Source organism: Callorhinchus milii, unplaced genomic scaffold, assembly GCF_018977255.1.
Source record: "Callorhinchus milii isolate IMCB2004 unplaced genomic scaffold, IMCB_Cmil_1.0 Scaffold19, whole genome shotgun sequence".
NCBI lineage: Eukaryota > Metazoa > Chordata > Chondrichthyes > Chimaeriformes > Callorhinchidae > Callorhinchus > Callorhinchus milii.
The window spans coordinates 6034011-6058093 of NW_024704760.1; the positions used below are offsets into that span (position 1 = coordinate 6034011).

General features: G+C 39.7%; 1 protein-coding gene across 1 annotated transcript; it reads right to left on the reverse strand.

The window, feature by feature from the left end:
* Positions 1-20784: 20784 nt before the first annotated feature.
* Positions 20785-23072, reverse strand: LOC103179170 (suppressor of cytokine signaling 2-like; the record flags this gene model as incomplete). The annotated part of the gene is given in 1 exon segment (XM_042342036.1): positions 20785-23072. A coding segment is annotated over 1 exon segment (475 nt), but the record flags the coding sequence as incomplete, so codon positions are not given.
* Positions 23073-24083: the final 1011 nt, after the last annotated feature.

Here is a 24083-nt window from a genome sequence, read left to right on the forward strand (position 1 = left end):
CTATAAATGCATATATAAGGTATTTTACAAAAATAAATGTCACTTTGCATAAACGTGGAGAATTTGCAGGATTTGGGAATAAAAATTCATATTGCTGGTCGGCTGCAGAAATTGATTTCATTATTTTCCTCTTCCCTCCTCGTCCAAAATGTTTTTTTAAGGCTGCTATAACAGGCCAGGGTCCTAAACAGCAACTGCTATCAAACTACTACTACTAATAATAATCTTTGCATTTGATATAGCACCTTATCACGTCTTTGAGATGTTTCAAAGCGCTTCGCAGAGTATACTGTAAAGTGAATTGATTGTATATTTTGTGGGCAAAACTGCACTAAATAACTGGTTGGTAGGAGGCACATGAAAGTGATGGTGAGAGGGGCAGGGGGAGAGGGTGATGGTGGTGAGGAAATTATATCTCTCCCTTTGATTTCAGCTCATTGTCCAAGCTGATAGTCCAATGCAATATTGAGGGGTAGTGCTGCATTGTTGGTGCAGTGCATTTTATATTTGGAGGATATCCCAAAAGCACTTCACTGGATCCACTATAAAGTGTTGTGACTGTGAATTTTGTGGGTGAATGTGATGGCCAATTTGCACTAGCAATGTCCCAGAAACACCCACGGAGTAATGAAATGACCAATTTTATTTGAGCGAGTCTTGGTCGGGACTCTGGAAGGAACGCCTCTCTTTTTTCGAACAGTGCCTTGAGATCGTTAACTTAATAGGCAGACGGGACCTCGGTTTAACATCTCACCCGAAGCATGAGGGGTTAATACGTGATGAATTAATGGGATTGATTTCCAAAGTTTCACCCACAAAATATACAGTCAACTCACTTTACAGTATATTCTGTGAAACGCTTTGAGACATCTCAAAGCGCTTTGAGACATAAGGCACTATATCAAATGCAAGGATTATTATTATTATTATTATTATTATTATTATTCCACTGTCCCTTCCATTGAGACAGTAATGAAATGCAGCATGTTTTCCTTTAAGACAATGATCAAATAAACGCTTATGTTTATTTATAGATCTTTACAAGAAAATGTATCCTTATGTTTCCAGGGAAACTTTGTTTGTGGATGTCACTGTTGTGGTTTATGTTTACGTTCAGCTGTTTAGTTCATGGCTTGCTTCATATGTGACTGCAGAAAATCAGCTGGATATAGTTTGGTCTAACCACATTTCGATTACTGAGTAAGAGGTTCATAAGTGAATGGGGCAAAGTAATAGTGTAAAAATTATACGGCATAATCTTCAACATGTTGTCCTCATACAAACCCCACTTACCATCTGCAATGAGTATTTTTTATGCATTCCCAATACGAAATGACATGAAACATATGGTTTCAGATCAGTCAAACGTTGCGTTTCTCACTCTTATAGCAAAATAAAAGAGTGTAATGAGGACAAAAATACCCCTCGACTTAAAGGCCATTTTGTCTTCAAGTTTAAGATTGCTTGGAATTGTGGAAAATTCTTAAACCCAGTCTTAATTTGAAAGTCACTTCATCACAATTCTTAAAAAGAACCAGTTTCCAAATGAAGGCAGTATTGACGAATTTTCAAGTGTTCTGTACAATCTTCAATATTTAGGCAAAATGGTCTTACTGGCTGAGACGAGGCCAAATTTCAGGCATCTGTTGGATTTCTTACCAAGATAAAATCCCATTTAGAATTCCCTTTAAAAAATTCTGTGGGATCGCCAATCGGGAAGCAGATCGAGTTGGTCTGACCTACTTCCGATTACCAGAAGGATTCTCCATTTGCTTGACTCGGTTTCTCTATTAAGAAATCCTATTAAGAATTAATGCAAATCAGATCCCAGTGACTTCTTTAGTAATGTCCCACTACACTACAAATGTTTGTGCTCTAATTTCTCTTGGACATCTGTCACACTATCTGGTCCCAAAATACACAGTACTAAGATTGATCTATTCCAAGAATATTGTGGACAAAGAAATAATCCGTGAATGCGATCCATTTATTTCAGAATATTGTCTTCATAATAATATTCGGCTTTATAAACTTGCAGGAAAAATCCTTTTTGCAGATGTGATTTGATAGGAATAGCTGATGGATGAATACCTGGAAAGCTGAAGAGGAAATTCAATGCTTAAAATAGACTGGAAATAAAGTGGTCTATCCACTGTGCGATTCACCTTAATAAATAATGTAAAACACCAAATTAACGGCAGAGGACTGTTGCCAGTTGTCAGCTAAAGTATGCATCTTGCTCTCTAACTACATGAAATTAGAGTCCCAGCTTTCAGTTTTCTCTAAAGATTGAAGGGATTTATGGCAGAATTCCAGCAGTGTGAGACAATTAGAAGTAAATATCACAGACAAGTACAGCAGGAAGGCAATATGCTCAGCCTTAGTCTGTTATTGTGTGTGTGTTTTTTTTAAAAAGAAATCACATTGATTGCTTTCAAAAATTCATTTGCTTTCTGCCTGTGGTTGAGGATAAAGGATGATTTCATATTTAATGACCAGGCTCAACCCGCTTTCATCAGCTCTAAAGCTTTTCTTTCCTTCTAATGGTTTGTTTCTGCAGAAGAGTTTCAAGGTCACTGAGAGAACGACTCAGAAGGGTATTCAGTAATTGTTCCTTCTAGGAAAAAGGCTTCCTCGAAAGCATTAGCTGTGAGAATCCAGTCCAGACTGACTGTCTCAAGAGTGAAAGCTTTGTCCTCGTCTCATCTGGCTGAATCCTCCTGATTGCTCTGACATTATCTAATTTCGCTTCTTATCAATTAATCTCCCCCTCCTCTCCCCCTCCACCCCCCACCCACCCTCGCTTCCTCCCACTGATTCTGCAGCGCGGCAGCAAACATTTTGGATAAAGCCACAATTTTATCTGGTTGGCAATGCGAGAGAGAGGGGGAGGGATTGCTGAGACAATAAATCGAAGCCCCACTGATAGAAAAAAAATAGAGCTGGAACACTTCAAAGCACTCAAGTCGACATATCAGCATTTTTCATCTTATCCTTGAGAATTATGCCCGTGTTACCAAGAAAGCTGTATAATTGGAACCAGGCTTTAAAAATGGTTAGTGTATATATTGCATATAGACTCAGTTAGCTGCTTCCATTGAATAGGTTTAAAGTTGCATTTCTTTTGTAATGATCTGCATTTATTATACTGTGTAATAATCTTTGCATTTGATATAGCGTCTTATCACATCGTGCAGACTTCTCGAAGCGCTTCACTGAATATACCGTAACATGAATTGACTATGTATGTACGCTGTGGGCGAAATGCGAAATTTGCCTGACAATTTCAGATACTTCAAGTGAATCAAAAATAAATGGACGATTGTTGTCTGTTGGGCAGATTGGAACATGCAGCTGCTGCATGTTTGAAAGCGTCTAAAAAACATTAATCTTGATCTTATTTCACAAGGCTTCCTGTGTGCACCTGGTTCCTCACTTCCGCAGAGGTTTCTCAATTGTACCGGGTAAACTGAAGTGAAATGGGGGGGATGAAAATAGGGACCAAGCTTACAAATCACGCCGTCTCTCCCCGATTCCATGACTTCTCCACAATTTAAATAATGGAGCTATGAGTTGCATGTTCCTCTCAAATGGTAGGAATGGCTGATTTAAAGAGCAAAAATCCTGACTTATTTGTCCTCTTTGCTGATCTTAGGCATTAAGTAGTAGCAGTAAGTAGGAACCCGACTGTTGGTCGATTGGCACATTGCTTTTCTGGGGGTAATAATTCCTTCAAAATAAATAAATAAATAAATAAATAAATAAATAAATAGGTCACTCAATCCACAACTGTTTGTGGGACACTGCTGTGTGCTATTGGCAGCTGCGTTTCGCCCACAAAACATACAGTCAATTCACTTCACAATATATGCCGTGAGGCGCTTTGAGACGTCTCGAAGACGCGATAAGGTGCTATATCAAATGCAAGGCTTATTATTATTATTATTAAGCACTCTGGGATGCTACGCTGCATAAGAGGTACTATTTAAATGCAAGTTGCTGTTGTTGTTGGAGGGCACTGAGGCAAATTACATAGAATTGCATGGAGCATATGGAAATAGACCATTGTACTATAGACCAAGTGAAAACGGTTCGACTTGAACACTGGCAGATTTTTAGACAAGCGCAGAGATAATACGGACATCAGCAATGGTGGTTCTGTGATTGAAATTGACCTGTGAATATCATGGCCGGATTCCATGGTCCATCTCCTGATGATTTTTTGCAGCTAAGAAAACATTGCGTCTCTGCAGTGATCCATAACAGAAGTGCGAAAGACAAGAGAAGCAACTCAATGCCAACACTAATAAACTTCAGACTGATTACTGGTGTCATCTGTCATTGCCACTGGCTGCGAACCCAGCAACTACAACACTTTTCAATGACCTCCCACTCATCTCTCTTCGTGGCGAACTCGCCGAATGTATACGCAAGTGAATTCTCGTGTCACTTCATTTGTGCGTGGATTTTAAAAGCAGAATCCAGATGCATTTTACAACATAAACCTTGTGAATCGTGTCGCTTTACTGGAGGACGTAGCAACACAATCGTTTCACAACGATTATTATTATTATTATTATTATTATTATTATTATTATTATTATTATTATTAGCTGAAGAAATGATCACAATGGTAATATTACCAGTATACTTGGAAGCTACAAACCGGAAGCTAATAAGCAGGAAGTTGTCAGGTGACCCTCCTGGGCTGTGACTTTGGAAACCTAGGAACCGTACAACAATGCCTTACTGTAAAACGAACAAAAAGAACTTTATATAAAAAATAAATCAAATGGTATAACTTACCACCTCCCTCCCCCCGCCCACCCCACAAAACTGAAAGTAGCAATGACCTTTTCCCCCATTGTTATAATAATAATAATCCTTGCATTTGATATTGCGCCTTGTCATGTCGTAGATGAGTCTTAAAGCGCTTCACAGAATGTACTCTAAAGTATAGTGACTGCGTGTTTTGTGGGCGAAACGCGGCAACCAATTGCGCACAACAGTGTCCCACAAATAGTCATGGATTCAGTGACCAAATTATTATTATTTCTTTATTTCTGGAGGGATTATTACCCCTGGAAAGTAATCCGCCAATCGACTAACAAGCAGGTTCCTACTTATTCCTAGGTAAACAGAAGCGTGCGTATGGAGTAAGCAATTGAACCCAGGACCTCTCACTTGTGAGGCAAACTTCCAAGCAACTGTTAATACAAGAACAAGCTAATAGTCTATCAATGAAATAATTTTGCATGTTCAATCTTACCATATACCGTGCTTGTAATTCTAATATTAATGCACATCTTATAACATTTTGATCATGTCACGTCTGCTTGTGGGACATTACTATCTGTAAATTGACTGCAGTCATCACATTTTATCGCAATTATTTGTGAAGCACTTAATGTTATGCATTTTGACATAATATGTGCAATTTCAAAATTAAATTAACATTATTTTAGTATCATCATCACTCTGCCGTCTTTAGTTACAAGCGCAGGGCGTATGAAAAATGCACTGTGATAATTATCATGGGTGTGAGCTTTGTAATGTCTATCTGCACCTCACACATATCACAATAACAACGTGCACTTATATAGCACCTTCTCATTGTTCACATTACCCAGGCTGGAGAATGACTGTAGGATTTTTCTATGGCATCTCTGTCATTGGAACACATTCCCACAGTTTGAGAAGCTCAGGAATCATTGATTGGGGATTGGCAATTGGCTGATCGCTTTCCAGGGGTAATAAACCCTTTAAAAAAAATTGGGGGGTGGATGGGGGAATCACTCAATCACGAAGTGGCTGCTGAATTTCACCCACTAAATATACAGTCAAATCACTTAACAGTATATTCTGTGAAGCGCTTTGAGACGTGATGAGGGGTTATGTCAAATGCAAGGATTATTATTATACTATTATCATCATGGTCCACACGACATGTGAAATAACTACAGGGGGTGGGGTGGTGGTGGAGGGAGGAATGAATTGCTATTTTTATTTTTCAAAAATATATTTTTGGTAGTTCTGATGTTCATTTTTGCAATGGCCCACTCAGAATCGTTGAAGGATATCAGTGATTTATCCCTTAGACTCAAGTGAGGTCAAGATTAGAGCAGTGAAGCTGTGATATATGGCGATTAACATTCCTGGGGAGGAACGGGAAATCCTGAGGAAAATTAGAAAAAAGATGAGTTGGGGGAAAAAAATAATCCAAGGCTTATGCTACACCAGCTGACCGACACAGAGCTGTGGAAAGAATTCCGTCCTTAAGTAACCTTAGGGAAATTGTGAAACATTGGAAATTACACATACAAACTAGCCTGCAGCATGAATTTTGAGAACACATGTGTTCACATGCAAGATTCTGCTTCTGTCTCTGTTCCTTCGTTGATCATCTCTTTACTTTCTTGCTATGAAGCATCCTTGTTGCTGTTCTTCGCTGCTCTGCCGTTACGTCTGCGACTTTCCTGGTCGCCAACTAGTGAGTAACTTTCAAAATATTTTTCCAGCCCTTGGTTGCGGGTCAAACAAGCATTTATAGCAGCAGGAAAAAATAGCTGCAAATTTTCTAAGAATTTTAGGTTAACATTTCCTTGGAAAATAATGGGTATTAATGCTGAATAAATATGACCTTGTTCCGATTGGAGGAATAATAAGTTGATTTACCCCCAGATTCTAAGTATTTTCAAATGTCAGACCTCTGTGATCTAGGAACAAATTAGCTTCTCATTTTCTTGGACGAAATATTTTATCTCAATAAATCTGCTCACAACATTCCTCATGTCAGAAACTACATGTACTTACACAATCACTGATCAGTTGTTGAGTATTTGGAGGGGCCTGCTAGATCAGACGTTGGACTCATCAGATCGCATCCTTCCAGAACACCCACATTACTCAACTAGTCTTCCTGACAAATAGATCCACTGAGGACACACTCAGTACCTCTGCTCAGTACCTCCCCAAAAACTGCAGAGTGTGGGACATCGTCAAACCTAAGGTACCCCATGCAACCGTAGGTACGGTCGAAGAGGTAGGTCTTTAGACACGACCTGAAGATGGGGAGGAAGGAGCAAGACGGAGGGATTGAGGGAGAGAATTTTGGGACGTAGTGGCTGAAGGCACAGTCAACGATGGTGGTGCGGAGAGGATGATACTAACGATTAATACTACTGTACTCTCCTTCATGTAAAACTCCCTGAGCTCTGGCACAACTGATTCCCAACCTTGAAGGGCATCTCCTCCTGCCAGTGCAGCAGTCAGTGGCAGATTTCCATTTCCCACACCAATCTTAGGGCGAGATGATCAATTCTGTGTCGCATTAAGTCAGTTTTGCGCTTTGTTCTCAGACCCACCAGAAATTCCTGAAATTTATGATACTACATTTTTACATCAATAAAAGAGATTTTCAAAGGCTTTCATTAGACTCTTGATTCAAGGCAGCGTCACAGGTGTTTTTTTTCATTGTGTCCGCCTGTGTTTCAAAAGTTCAAAGTGAAGGCATTTTTTAAATCAAAGCTATCCCACAAAGATCACACACAGAGAAGGAAATAAAGGGGAATTGGAGAGGGGAATAGAGAGAGGAAGATGCTCATGTGGAGTATGAACACTAGCGCGTACTAATTGGTCTAAATCATTCTGCTTCCGTGCCTTATCACTCTATGTAACTATATAACACAATTTCACTTTATTAAGCAGTTCTCATGACAAGTGATATTCAAATCCAATGCTTTTCTCCCACAGCAGCTACCATTAGGCCCAGCCATTATAATTGGGAGTGGAGTCTGGGCTTCAGTTATAAACTGGTTCGATCATAATTTTTGACAACGCAATAATAATGAGCGGGACACAATATGCACCCCACCACTGTTTTTTGGGGGATGGCATTGAAAAGAGAGATGCTGGGAACTCATAGCAGATCACTCAGCACCTGTAGAATTCTCCAAGTATGAACTTTGAGCACAGCTGTGCGTGTAAAGCAGTAAAGTTAAACTAACTTTCTCATTCAGGTGCCCACTAACTTGCTATCAATTTCTGGCTTCATTTCAGGTTTTGTTTATTTCTCATTATTGAAGACGGTGATTCATTCTGTCCAGCTGGAAGCAGCAAAGTGGGTGGCTTACTTATGGTGGGAATTATTGTAGATAATTTAACGGATCTAAAATCTGCCTATCACTGTAATCTTCTATTATTGTGGGTCAAGGGTTACTTGTTGAAGAGAGAGCTGAAATAGTTCTATATCCATCTCTAGAGAGCTGTTTTTTTTAACGTTTATCCTAATGAAACATGACTCACATTACTTTCAGTGCAACTAATGGCCATTTGAGCTTAGAAATCGAAAAGTGCATATGTGCATTGGATGAAGGGATTACATGAACTGTGGATGTGGTCAGGGAGAGGGCCGTGGAAAACAGTCCATTTCCAATAAACTGCTGAGAATTCACGGCAAACTGGGCCAAGGCATTCTTAGAATTTCAAGCTGGGCGGACTTCTAGCGTTAAAAAANCGCATGAGAAAAAAACCAACACAGGCTTGTTAACTAACAACAATAAAAACAGCATTTTGGTCACGGAAAAAGGAAATCCCTTTTGACGAATCAATCTCTAAGATATTGTTTTTTTTTGATTTAGGAATTAGGAGAAAGGTCAGTGCCAAGTTTCATCTGTATGCAGACTGTTGCAATGCCAAACAAATCAGACCCTAATATTACCACTGCATTTTGTAAGTAATACTTACTGCATTTAGGGAGTTATCTCAGAAGCTAACGTGATTCAATTTCAGGGCCTTGGACATCCTTCTGACGCAAAAGGTACTGTATATAAATGTAATTTTATGTTGAGGCCACACACTGTACGAAAAAAAAATCACTTTATAAATGTACACAAATCGCTGTGTGAGGGGCACTATATAAATGCAAGTTGTTGTTGTTGTTTGATTGTTGTTGATTGACACAGCTTTCCTAGTTACTCTTTCGGATCGAAGCAGAATCAGATTAGAACCAGAATCTCACGATATATGATTTCGGTTGAGGCCACACACTTTTTTAGATTTCTCCCTCTTCCGCCAACGAAAGCAGAGTCAAAATGTGTAAATTATGCAACTGCAGTCTATTTTATAATAATAATCCTTGCATTTGATATAGCGCTTTTCACGTCGGGAGGACGTCCCATAGCGTTTCACAGAATATACTGTAAAGTGAATTGACTGTATATTTGTGGGCGAACGCGGCAGCCAATTGCGCACAGCAATGTCCCACAAACAGTCATAGATTGAAAATGACCAATTTATTATTGTTTTGTTTTTTTGGAGGGATTATTATTCATCATTTTGTAAGGACTTAGGCATCAATCTTCTCCTGAAACTGAAGTCAGCTTCCAGCAGGAGTCAGTAACAGTAGGTGTCAGTTGGTAGCACCCTTGCCTCTGAGCCAGAAGGCTGTGGGTTCCAGTCGCAACCTCAGGACTTTGAACTCATAACTGCAGTGCTGGAGGGAGTGCTGGTTTGTTGAAGGTTCTGTCCTTTCGCTGAGATGTTAAACTGAGTTGCTGACTGCTTCTCAAAGCGGCGGCCACTTTCAAAAGCCCAGTCGCTGCATTTAAGTCTTTAGATACAGTAAATCCTGTGAAGTGGGTTGAGTTGTTTCGATGAAGTGATAAGCCTCGATACATCACAATGTACGGATTATTATTTTTCTTGTATCAATGCAGTATTTGAAACAATCGAGAAAAAAAGGCTTATCTGCTAAACTCAGGACATTTCAAATGATATTCTCACAGGAATGTTTCCAGTCAAAGTGCACAGTGTCAAAATTCAACACTCTTAGTGGCAAAATAAATTTTTCACTCCAGAACTTCAGCTGAGTATAATCTCACTTTAAACACACAGACTGATAGTGTAGTCCAGAAGTGAAAGCTGCGAGGCAATTACACGTACAAATAGATAAACATTATATCTTAGTTGTAAATTATTCTAGTTATATTGTTTTATTTCGGCCCCAGTTCAGTAAGAAAGATAGGCCCTCGGTTTAAAAGTTCTGGTCCTTGGTTCCTGTGATTTTGTTTGATACGCTTTGATATTGCACTGTTCAAACCCACTGTTTGAACAATTCATCTAAACGTTCCCTCAGTGTATCCAATGACAATCCTGAGTTTGAAGCGCTCCAAGATGCTACTCCGTGTGAAAGATGCTATATAAATGCAAATTGTTGTTGCTCTCGTTGTTGAGTGTATGTCCCCATGTTACTGATTTACCAAACAGTGCGAGTAATCTTTCATTATCTCGTCTATCAAAACTTTTGGACAGTCTTGTCTTCTTTGTACACTGTCAGAGTAATAATAATAATCCTCGCATTTGACATAGCGCCTTATCCGCTGTTGAGACGTCTCGAAGCTCTTCACAGAATATATTCTGTAAAGTAAATTGACTGTATATTTTGTGGATGAAACGTGGCAGCCAGCAGTGTCGCACACGAACAGTTGTGGATTGAGTGGCCACATCATTATTATTTTCTGAAGGAATTATTACTTTAATTATTATTTTCTAAAGGAAAAATACTCGTTGGCAAATCCATTTGACAATGTAAGGATTACAATCACCCACTCATTCAACAAAAAGTAAGGATGTGTGCGCATTGCCAAGTGAGGTACAGCATACGTCATTTACTTGGGGAACTCCACCACTATCCTTTTGATCACAATACGTTTGGTTCAGTTGTACCTGTAATTGTGCAATGAAAAATGAAATATTACAGGACGTTGGCTCAGTAAAGGGTTCATGAACTGTGACCTATCAGTTACTTATTTGACCTTTATAGTCCTCGATTTTACGGGCTTCAAAATAATACTGAAAAAAAACAGAGCAGTCACAAGAGAGGTTCAGATGAAGAACACCCTTTGGCTTTTTTCATCTCATCTTTCCAGAATACAGCACAATACAAAATGATATTGTGTAGTGCCTTTCATGTCGGGAGGACGTTCCAAGGCGCTGAACAGTCAGGGATTTGGAATACGCATCCTATCCTCTTTCCATCACAGCATCAAACTACTTCTTACAAACGTCCTGACTTCAACCAAGGGAGCATCTCCTACAGGCAGTGGGTTAAAGGTATTTTCCTGATCGACAATCTCAGTAGAGTATAACTGTGCAGTAAACCCCTGATCACTCGACCCTGACTTAAATTGTCACTGCCACTTAAGCGATCATGTGGTCACTATCCCGGCTGCATTTATTTATTTATTAATACATATGGCGTAACGCGTCACTCCTATTAACTCGTCCTTGAGCCCTTTTTCCTTAAAGTGACGAGTTATCAGAAGTTTACGGTAACGCGTGAATGAATCTCCCTCCAAGCACTGAACCGAGGTTTAAAACTTACACTTGGGCAACGTGTATCTGAACCACACGGGTGACGTTCTAATCCAGCAAGATTAAAATGTTCAGCAGTGGAAATGACTGAAACAGCGTACGACAGTGGGAAAGAAATACACGAAGACTCCGTGTAAAGAGAGCAGCAGGACACTCAGTCAATTATCTGATCGCGTCATGGACATCAGCATGTCGAGGTTCTGAGGTTTTTGGCGACTTTCTCGCAGTAGGCTTTGTCCATTTTGCACCACGCTGGGATTGCTAAGGAGCAATTCTTGTCAAAGAAACATTTGCAAAAAAAAAGACTCTTGATTTAATAAAGTTTACACGGCATCATTTACGGACAGGTAATCTTGTGTTCAAATTGGACGTTGATCTAGTGCATTGCTCTGGGACTGCAGGGAGACAGTGACTAGAATTCATATAATGCTGAAACTGGACTGGTGATATTGAGCAACTATCCCGTGAATTTCAAATGGCGGCTCCCACCCAGCCTGAACAAATCCCCATTGCTGCTGCTCAGCACACTCTAATGTGTAACTAATGACGGCAGTAATGCACAGGCCAGTTAATCAGGATGTGATTGAATGAGATATTTATTGCTGGAGAAATTCTTAAAATGCCAATGGATTTTCAATGCGTGTCTGTGTGCGTCAGACTTTTCTTAATTGGTTGATTGCAAACAATTTTACTTTGAATAAAGTACCCCCATTTACCCGTTCATCCCAATTTATGCCCTTCACCTACTCCAGTAATTGCACAGTCATTACTTTCTGCAGCGAGCGCTCTGGGACGCGATATAAATGCAAGTTTGTTGTTGTTTCAGCAATAAAAAATGTGACTTGGTTAATTTATAACGGAAGGAAGTTGCTGATCATGGGCTGGTGCAAAGGCCAGTGTATTATTATCAAGGAACGGTAGGACACAAGCAAGAGCCTGCAATTTCCAATCTCTGTACGATCGGGGAGAGTTGAGATACCAAGTAGAGGCTTCACTGCTGTGAGTAAATAATAATAATAATAATAATCCTTGCATTTGATATTGCATCTTATCATGTCTTCGAGACGCCTCAAAACCGTTCACAGAATATACTGTAAAGTGAATTGACTGTATATTTTGTGGGCGAAATGCGGCAGCCAATTGCGCACAGCAGTGTCCCACAAACAGTGGTAGATTGAAGTGACCAATTTATTATTTTTTTTTAAGGAATTATTACCCCTGGAAAAGCGATCCGCCAATCAATTAACAACCAGGTTTCTACTTACTGCTAAGTAAAAGAGGTGTGTGCAGTAAGGAAACTTGCTCAACGTTTCTCCCTGCCAGGAAACAAACCCAGGTCTCTCACTTCCGAGGGGAGTGCTGTAATCACTGAGCTACAAGACTCCACAGGACTGAGCTAAAGGATAATAATTTGAGGCTGAGGAGTCAGAGCAATTTTATTGCCACTCAGCGAGTAAAACAGGTGTGCCTCACACATCTTCAAAGCTCTTTCATAAATTCTCCATTTGTCTTTTCCTGTCCTCCCACACAATTATGTATTGTGAGTTAGTGATTGCCAAGTCATTGGATAAGGTGAAATAATTTATTTTGTTAACTCATTCATCACCATTGCACGTTGTCTTAATCTACGCTGTTTTATGACCTTGTATAATTCTTGGCTGCTCTCTCGTTTACTATAACAACAACAATAGTAATCCTTTGATATAGCACTTTTCGCATCAGAAGGACATCCAACGCATTTCACAGAATTGACTGTAAAAGTGTAGTGACTGCGTATGTTGCAGGCACACTTTGTACAAAATATTATTTATTTTCGTCGGTATGATCAATTTGGACCATCCACTATTCTCAAATCAAGATGGCATAGGAATGCTCTTTAAGAAGGTAGTGGCAATGTGTGCTTGGTGTCCAAAGCAGTGGCTGAAACAGATCGTACAGAGGCATTTAAGAATTTTGTTTTGGTCGGCCAGGTGTCTGACACTTGCAGAAACCCATTATCGTGCTTAAGAGTATCCAAACCAAATTGGGAATTCCATGCATCCCGCCTACACTTGGAAATTCCAGAGACAGATTGTTGGATTGGAATGCGCATTCTCTCCCTGGACGGATGCATCTTGTTTTCCCTAATTACGGAAAGTATTCGGCGCAGATTGGCAAGAGCCAAGGCTTGGGGGCCCCCAGAGTGTGAGTTGGGGAATTGTTGGAGTCTAACCACATACCTTACCATTGATAAGAAGAAGCTATATATATATATACATACATATTTTTTTTTACAGAGGGTGAAGGGAATAGAAGGGTATGTGAGGGAGTAAGGAGTGGGTAGAAACTCATGAGGAATATTAACACTGGGCACAGAGTGAGTGGGCTAAATGGCCTGTTTCTGTGTTGTACAGTTTATGTGTGCTTGTCAGTCTCTTGAGAATATGGAAGCTTGACTTTCCTGTACTTGTTTTATCTGCATCGGGAAATGCGTTGGTCCTGCTCTGTACTGTTTCCTTCTGCTCCCGACTTCAGATCAGTTGTTCAGCAGGTGGGGGGGGGGGGGGGGGGGGGGGGGGGGGGGGGGGGGGGGAAATCTGCTAAAGGCAGCGGATTTCATTTGAAAATCGAGCATTTCATTTGTTTTTCGTTATTCGCATCATCCACGCACACGGAGATACAAGGTATTACCCGAGGGAATAGCTGAGCGATGATCAAATCTGGAATGTTTTAGGATAAATCGAAAATCTGTTTACATCTGTAAAGGAGGTCGATGATTACTACATTGGTTCAACATAACCAATTTTCATTTCAATATCTAGACATCTGAGGCAACTTCAGGGCCACATGATCTCTCCAAGTTGTGCGTATCAGCCTGGCTCAAACAGTAGCACTCTCGCTCCCGAGGCAGATGGTTGTGGGCACAAGCCTCACTGTTGGTACTTTGAGCTTACGGACCAGGCTGACACTCCAATGCAGTGGTGGGAAATACGCTGCATCGTTGAAGGTATTCATCCTATGAATGAGATATTAAACCGAGGTTCCGATTGCCTGTTCAGGTGGATGTTAAATCCCACAGAATTGTTCGGAAAGAGAAGGAAGTTTCTTCCAGTGTCCTGGCCAACAATCCCGCAGATAAAATTGGCCATTCACCTCATGGATGTTTGTGTGCAAATTGCTTGACCCGTTTCCCTACAAAAACACATACTCGCTGCACTTCACAGAGATGCTGTGAAATGCTTTGAGGCGTCCTCCCAACATGAAAGTTGGACGATATCAAATGCAAGGATTATGATTTACAATTCTTAACCTTCAAAGCACTATAATACCCAGCAACGATTTGCAGTACAAAGTGTTCGTCTGAGATTTTCAGATCTAATTCAATATGTGAATGTGTAAGGCATGTTTGCTTATAAGGTGCAGTAAGTTGGAATAATTAATTAATGCTTGGGATTTAGAAATGCGTGCAACATTTTAAAACCAAGTTGTCCTCGGTTGGTTAATGATCAAATATTATTGGTTAGCACAGTGCACCAACAAGACTTTCTGAGCCAACTAGTTAGTTTATTTGAAGAAGCATTTCAGATACCTGGAAATTGCCTGTCAGAGTTGAAATGTGAATATCCACAGGTTAAGAAGTTCCCTTAATAATAATTTATAATAATAATAATTATAGCTTTTAGCACGTATCATGGCATTAGTTCAACAAGCAATACCAAGCACGCCTTGTTTATTTAGATTATCACCGAAACTTAATTGTTAAATAACTTTTTGATCGTTTCTGGAACGTCACATTAAAGTGGGCGTCACATCAAGGTTCAAAAAGCAAAGCCCAACCAGAATGGCGCTAAGTAAACATCACAAAGTGTATTGTCCAGAACCTGCAAGTCTAGGATTACGCAACACAAAGTGTAGATTAAATGAAATAAAATATTTAAAAGAATACGGGGTCCATTTTCTGAAGGTCAATCAGCAAGGCAGATTTTTTAAAAAAAAATGCAGAAGGATTTAGAGATCCTAAGTTTTAAAATGTTCCATATCGTTGTGCAATCTAATTCTCTGCGTTGGAAGCTATCGTAGTCAGGCCGCACCTAAAGTACTGCGTCACTGTGACATAAGGGAGCTGCTCAGGCCCTAGAGGTAGTGCAAAGTAGAGCATTGGGTGATCCACAGTGGTTAGGGGAATGAGCAACCATTAGACAAGCTGGAGCACCAGAACCAGAACAACGGCTTTGGATGCACCAGAGGGTAACTAATGCCTGGAACAGCTTACCAGGAAGCGTGGATGAGGCCAGGATGTTGCGTGGCAGGGTGGGTATTCTGAAAGGATCAAATGGGTCAAACCAATGTTGTGATCTTGTATAAATGAGGATCTTACAGTTAGTTATCCAGTAGTTGTTTGGTAATAAACAAGAGTCACAAGATCACAAGATTGGTCTGATTGAAGAAGGCCCTTCGGCCCATTCTCCATTATGGTGGATTGAGTTGTAATTCCGTACGAAGGTTTTGTGCGTCCTGAGCAGATTTGACGACTAAATAAAAAGCATCAGAAAATGAAGAGTTAATTCATTAAAAACGTGGCTTTTTTTTTTTGGATGAGTTCACCTTGAGGTCTATGCAGATTTATGGCGTGCTGACACACTTGCTCGTTTTAAAACAAAAGTCTTTCTCTCCTCAGTAACTCAGTAAAAAAAAGCAGTCGAAATATAAAACGACCCATCTCGAAAAGTTAGAAATAGACGTTCTTTGTGTAACATGTAGTTTTTCAATTATGGGGCAAATGGTGGGTGCACGCGAACACTCGCACACACACGCACACGCAGCTTTATCCAGGCTTGCACTTCACAGGAAAGAATGGAGCATTGCTGATCAAGGGCAAGAAATAAATGGAACAATTGTTGACAAAACTCTCCTATCAGATCTGTCACTGACGGGGTTTTTAAAGGGCATTGGGTGCACGAGCGGGCCTGGTAAACTTTTTGTTTGCATGTCCACATCGCAGTGCAACATTAAAAGCACATGCAAAGATCATCGTATCACCTGCGTCAGATCAACAATGCCTCAATTCTCTTGCTTCCAGTCAGCAATTAATTTGCCAAACGCCTTCACGATTGGAGTTCCCTCGAACAGTACAGTCGTACTTCCCAGAAAGCTTTAGGCAGCGCTTAACCCATTGAGCACCACATTAGCTTTTCTCAAAAAAAATGTAAAAGTGAAAAAACGTTTAGTATTTTCGAAGCTTCCCCCGATTTGGCCAACAGTTGAGCTATGTCAATCGTCATACTCTGTTAGTACCAGGGAGATTTGTCCAAAATAACAATCCGACGCTTTCCCTGAGATTAGGAACAAGCTGTCCAGAAGTTCAGGGATCCAAGTCGTGTCGCAAAGACAGGTTCTATTATTCAATTCATTTTCCATCTTCGCACATTTTTTGTTAACGACATTCAGAAATAGCAAAATAATCGAATATTGCAGCTCTGAATAATTGCGCAAGATGCAGAGATGTACCAGCATACAGACACTTACTTAAATGCACAACTGATGCTAAATAAGGGACAGAGTATAGCTCAGTACATCAGTATGATGATATTTTTTACCATAATGTGCAGAAAGCTTCTTTTTTAAAAGAAATGCCATTTCCATTGCACTTGAAGTTTGTAATTAACAATTGGAGAACAACATCAAAAGGTGGATTGTTATAGATACAACAACAACAACAACAACTTGCACTTATATAGCGCCCTTCACACGGGGTAGCATCCCGGAGCGCTTGTTGGGAGTCTGACCCTGATACATCGAAGATACATACATAATCATATATACACAGGTACATTATAGATACATCAGAATGTGCGAAATACCAGGGTTTCTCGATATCCCTCCGTAACAATTCAAGTGTGAATTCTGCTCCTCAGCACAGAGTGTACGCTGATCACAATACAGGGCATTTTTAAACCGCATTTTTTAGCTTGAGTGATTCCCGTTGATGAATGGGAAAAAGCAAAGACACCATAAATATAGAGCCACCTGTCTGTGATTGCAAAAAAAATCTATATGGGTCAGGTGTTAAATGGGTCAGGCAATTGGAACACTGTACTCAGATATTGGGTTGGAACTGTAATTAGGACAACACCATGTCTGAGTACACGAAGCTATGAATAGTTCCTGTATTATAATCCACACTTCATGCGGCTTCGGAACCACTTCACTTGATACAGAATTGGGCAGTTCAGTAAAAACAAGAACAACTCGCATTTATCTTGCGCCCTTCGTTGTAGGTTGCAGTCTCGGAACACTTTCCTAACATTTCGCCCTGATCAATCAAAAGTAAATTAGCGATTTGGGTGGGAAATTTCAAGTTCAAGTTAAAAATATTAAATGGAACAATTTTCAATAAAATATATTTCTGGTTAGAGTATTGCTGGTTTCAGCGCCTTGGGACGTCCTCCTGACATGAAAGGCGCTATGCAAATGTCGTTGTTGTTGCTTTTTTTTTCTCCCCTACTCACTTGATCCGAAATCTCTGAGAAGCCAAATTTTCCAGAGATATCAAACTGACCTCAAGGATGCTGGAGACAGTTAAATTACCATATCTATCATTTCTATTTGTTCTTCCTATCCAATATCTCTTTCCCCCATCGCATTCCTGAATATGCTCCGTAAAGACAGTCCACCCTCATGGTGACTGGCAATAAGCGACAGGAGCAGATTCCTGCTTGTACGCACCTGAACTGTAGCTGATCAGGACAGGTACATAATTTGCTAACACTTAGCGAATAGATGGCATGTGCCTAGGTGTAGATGTGCCTAGGTGTAGGCTTCATTTCCTTCTTGCGGGGTAGATCTAATCACAAACAGTGTTTCTGTTTGTGATTAGATCCGCTAATCCTAAACCCTAATCCCCTAATCTTTACCAACCACACACATACACACGTACCTTGATGGCAGTGCCAAGGAATCCACCCCGTTGGCTTCTAGTAATCCCAACTGCAGTGCCAAAGATTGTTAAGCACCTTGGGACGTCCTCCTGATGTGAAAGGCACTGTATGAATGCAAATTTGTGTTGTAAAAAGTGACAAGTGACAACTGGAGTAGGAGGGGGAGGAAGGGAAATGGGTAAGCCCCCCTTTTTTTTTACATCATCACGTTAAATTATCATTGTTGGTGAGTACAGGGCAGAATTCTCATGGGTTAAGTATGGTGTTGAGGGTTGTCTCAGTGGGCTGCAGTCATTCTCCAAGCTCCAAATTCTCACAATTGAAAGAACCACGGACAGCAACTCTGTTTATATATGGACTATCCAAGTTGGCACACACTGACTTGGACTTCCCTTCCATCCCATTCCGACTGTTTGTGGAACAAACAGTGCAACTGGCTGCCGTGTTTCGCCCACAAAATATACAGTCAATTCTCTTTACAGTATATTTTGTGAGGCACTTTGAGACATCTCAAACAAGTTATAAGGCACATATCAAATACAAGGATTATTATTATTATTATTTGCCCTTTACCCCTGATTGCCTGCTCTTGCGATCTGGGGCTTCCTGAAACCTTTCTGCTATTGATTTCGATCGTTTTTCTGGGCTTCGATGTATTGTGCATTCTCCATTAATCTTGAGCTTGACCTTTTTGGAATCTCCTCCAGATCATCAACCGGCTGAAAGTCATGCTTACCTTTTCTTACTGTCACCTCCGAATTCAGTTGAAATGAAACCACTTGACTGCTCGTGTTTTGTACTGGGAATATTAGTACTCCCCTTTACAAACGTTCTACTTGAAAACACTGGACAATTACTTACAAATCTCCCAAATTTTCCCACGCTGGTTGCTGAAGTAAAGAACCCTGCTCATATTTTCCAAGTGAACCCCAAGCTAAATTACTCTCCAAACCCCACTCAAATTCTCATCACTTCGGACTGTGATATCCCTCACCTTTGGAACAAGCCTTATTTTTCTCTTTAGAAATAATCATTAATTATCCACATATCTTTCTATTAATTAAACCCTTTTTGACAATGGAATGTTGAGCGATTTTCACCATTTCCATCCCATATTATGTAACACTGTATTTTGTTTGGCCTTTCTTTTCTTGGGTCAAAGTTCATGGTTTTGTTCTCTTACCTTCTTCATGCCAATGAATCTTAGCACTTACAACTTCACTTCATCTTAATTGCCATTGGAATCCAATACTTAGCGTCTGGCAGATGTCTCTACTTTGTCGTCCTCCAGGTATATTTTCTGTTACAATTGCTTTTGTTCCTCTAACATTTCTTCCAAGTTCAACATTTCTTTTTGTGCAAGTTAGGGAAAAATTGTGAAAGCTGTGCTCAACTCACTTAGCTGTGTTTCGCCCACAAAATACACTCAATTCACTTTACAATATATTTGTGAAGCGCTTTGAGACGTCTCAAAGACGTGATAAGGGGCTATATCAAATGCAAGGATTATTATTAGTTCATGTCACCATTAAGTTAAGGAATGCTTTAATTTAGTTCCCAATTCTCTTGTGTGTACCATATATTGTGCCTATGGTTATAATAAAGGCGATAAATCGCAATACACAGAGGCTTCTCAGTACTAAATCGTCCCGTTCTTGCTGTGTTTGCCTAAAGTAAAATTCACTTTCAGTTCTAATCGCTTTATTTTGGGGAGTGATTCAGGATATTAGTTTATATGAAAGACACTGTATAAATGCAAGGTACGAATAGATTTTCTCAATGTAACAGGGATTCATGGAAAAATGCACACAAAATTTAATTACTGCTTAGTTCTACGAAAGTCTTCCAACTGGCATTTTCTTAAGCATAAATTCATTTCATGTCTGTTTGTGGGACATTGCTGCGTATGCAAACTGTCTGCCTCTTCTGGCTACAAACACTGTCACTACATATTACAGTAAAATCCTGTGAAGAGTTTTGAGATATCTTGAGAACACAAGAAGCTATATGAAATGCAAAGTTTATTTATTACTGCCGTAAAATTTGCATAAGGCTTCTTTAGAAATTGTATAATCATCTAAATTGTACGTTCACCGGAATCCCATTCAGTTTCTGATCAAAATCACTTGTACCAGACGTATTAATCACCTAACTCGTAATGCCTCCAGTATCCTCCATTACTTTACAGTATATTCTGTGAAGCGTTTTGAGACTGCTCAATGATGTGATAAAGCACTGTATCAAATGCAAGGATCATTGCTATTGTTACTCCCACTATTACTGGCTGCTTTGAATTATACATATTCAAAGTAGATTATTGATTACATTTGATATTATATAGTTTATACAGTTTACCTGCAACTTGGAATTCACATGAGTCATTTAAATGTTAATGTCCAGGACTGATTCTATTTATGTGAGTTTCACTGTATTATCACGTGAAGTCTTTATACGTGTGACTGAAACACTAAAAACACACAAGCAAAATGCACAATAGTTGTTCAAAGGCTGTAATTTAATGACATTAGCAGCTTTCTGATGTGTCAGGGATAATCCAGAACTTCACTGTAAATTAAGAGAATCCAATCTCTACAATAGCCGAACAGCACCCAAACATTGGAGTTACCATCATCCCTTTGCTTAAGCCAGACCGGAAAAAAAACCTTTATTAAATGCCCAAATACAATTTGAAATTCCTCTGGTTACATTGCAGATGGTACAGTCAAAAATAGAAAAGTGGCAAAGTGTCAAACGTTAACCACTTAAACTGCCTGAGATTGTTGCTAGGAATACACAGAGATAGTATTAAATATACACATACACACACACAAGCTCTAGAACAAAATGCCAAGAGAGTGAGCATTGCTTTTTTAAAAAAAAAACTGTCTTACAATGGATTGGCAATTAAGTCTTTTTTAAAAAAATTCGGTACGATCCTTAATATAACAAGCACCAACTTTGACAGGTCAAAGGAGTCCTGTATATAACCTATATATTTTTTTAACATACAGAATAAAGGAGGCCAGCATAACAAGAAGGAACAGAGATTCCAATGTACACTAACAGTGCCATCTGGTAATTCCCTCCTCCCCATTAATTACCGTGCTGCCTAAACAAACAATTTTAGAGCAATGTTTCATTGCCAAATTATCTAAATCCACAGTAAACATGTAACTCTTCAAGTTAATTATTCTTTTGTGATTCAGATGGCACCCAGGAAGAATACAAATTGTAAGTAGCCAGATATTGCCTTTTTATGTTTAAAAACACGCGTGTTAAGATATAATAAAAAAATATACAGTAGCTGTTACCTACCCAAATATTAGATCTCGCATACTTTGGGGTTACAGCAGAGTATCATTTCAGTTTGAATAATTTAATATATCGAAATAGATTCACAAATAACAGTAAAATTCAGAAAGTTGCTTGGATATTTCAAAATGCACTTAAAATACATTTGAAACGGTCAAGCATTTTCTTTTAATCCCAATTTCCTCGCTTCTCCACGCTCATGAATAACCGCAGTCGCCAGGTATCTGAGCACTCTCCAATCACTCATCATTCTACATCGGGCACCAACAATTCCATATACAGTGTAATCCACATCAACAATATGCCTGTGTAATACAACACAATTGGTCATTCAGCTCGTGTATCAAAAGATCACAAGATCAATTTGAATGAAGACAACCCTTGGATCCTATCTGATCTCATCACTGTGGAACAGGCACTTCACTGTTCTCCCATCACAGAATCAAAATGTTTTGTTTTAAAATAGAGTCCGGCCTCCAGCTTCGACCATGCTTCCTGTTCCGGCCGTTAATTACCTTCTGGGAAGAGAAAACCTTCCTGGTATCTGTCGTGAAACCATCCTTTGTAATCCGAGAATGCTTCTCGGACTTTGCTTGTGCAAATGCCTGTCGTGTTCGCCTACAAAAACAGTCACTACACTTAACAGCAATTACTTGGTAAGCATTTTGAGATGATGAGGATCTACAAAAATGCAGGTTCCTTCTCAAACACGGCACACAAAGTTTAAAAACAGCAAACCCCACCCCTTCCAAAAAAAGTGTAAATGATTTGTTTTTACTGAGAAAATGACAAACATTTGTTTGTACATTAAATTAACCAAAAATATAAAAATTGGTACATTTGTCTCCAGTCCACATCTTTACAGAATTCCACTGCATCTCAGTTTTAGCGGATAAAGCTGGTCGTTTTCTAGATAGGACGGGTTCCCTGGATTGACTGCCCACACGCATTTTATATAGCAATTTATATTGGTCAACTGGGACACACAAACGGATTTACAGACGGAAGGGGTATTCTAATAAATATTCCTTTAGTCGAGAAGGTAGTGGAAGCTCTTGGGTCTTCTTGGTCGTCTTGTTGATTATGATCCTACAGAGATGCTGCAAGGAGGGCGTTGTAATGTACAATGGTTTGGTCAGTTTCAGGTGAATGACTGGGTCTTTGGTCACAGGTGAGATTGACTGCTCGTGCGCACTTTGGGTGGTCTTGGACAGCAAAACGTAATGCTGAACAAGATCCACAACGTCTTCAAAGTTTCTGAGCTTTGGTCTCGCCAAAACCACCGAATCAAAGCCAAATTTCCCCTCATTGTACTCGATGCGGAGGTGTGCAGGTCCTGAACTGGTTTTGACTGAAAGAGTCAGCAGGTATTCCGGGTTCGAGCTATCCCGGATGAGAAATGTGCCTTCAGTGGTCTGATTAAGAATTTGTCTTGCTTCAAGGGATGTGAGCGCTCCCCAATACCAGCCTAAAGAGACAAAGAGCAAAGCAACGATGGGTACAGCAAGTCATATTATATTACTTTTAATGATAATAATCATTGTATTTGATAAAGCGCCTTACCACGTCGTTGAGATGTCTCAAAGCGCTTCACAGAATTTACTGTAAAATGAATTGACTATATATTTTGTGGGCCAATACTTATTGCATTGTCTCAGTAGATGAAAACTAAAGCAGAAACTATCAATTCATCCAACACAATGTCAGTTCCACTTTAGTTGACTTTTGTTTTCACCATTTTACCAAACACAATAGAAGCAGTAACTCAGACAGTTTGAATGTGAACGAGATTAAAATCAAACTACGACCGAATAGATGTACACAATTACTGTGTATTATGTTATGCATGGTGTTCAAGGTTAATAATTTGGGGAAATACCTGGAAAGCTTTTACACAAAAAAAAACTTATGCTGCCGCACAGGTACGGGAATTCTTGCAAACAGATTAAAATGTTCTTTTTTAAAAAAAAGCAGTCATTTAGGGCACATTCGCAATGAGTATTCACAGGGATCAGGCACGCAGAAACAATTAGGAAAGGAAAGCAAATTAGAACCTTTCAAATTGAAGTACAAAGCAGCAAAGCTCAGCTCAATCCTGGCACATTTTGGGGGAGGCAAAACAGTAGCATTTGTTGGCTTCTTAAAACATATACATATTATATATATACACACACATAATATTATACACATATGATATATATACATAATATGGATGCAAGTTTGCATCCTGTTTAAACCTCTGCCTTCTGAACAAATGCAGCCCCTTTTTCGAAAAAGAAGCATCAGCTCTCTCGACTATAATTCAATTCAGGAGACCCCAAAAACCAAACTCATCGAGAACGAGATACAGCCAGCAGCCAGAATTTTGGAAGTGGGGGGAAAAGAGGAAAGACTGGACAGACTGTAACTGTCGAGGTTCGGCCAACTGCCGAGCCAGACGTGGCATGGGTAAGAACACAATAAAAATACTTAAGACAAATC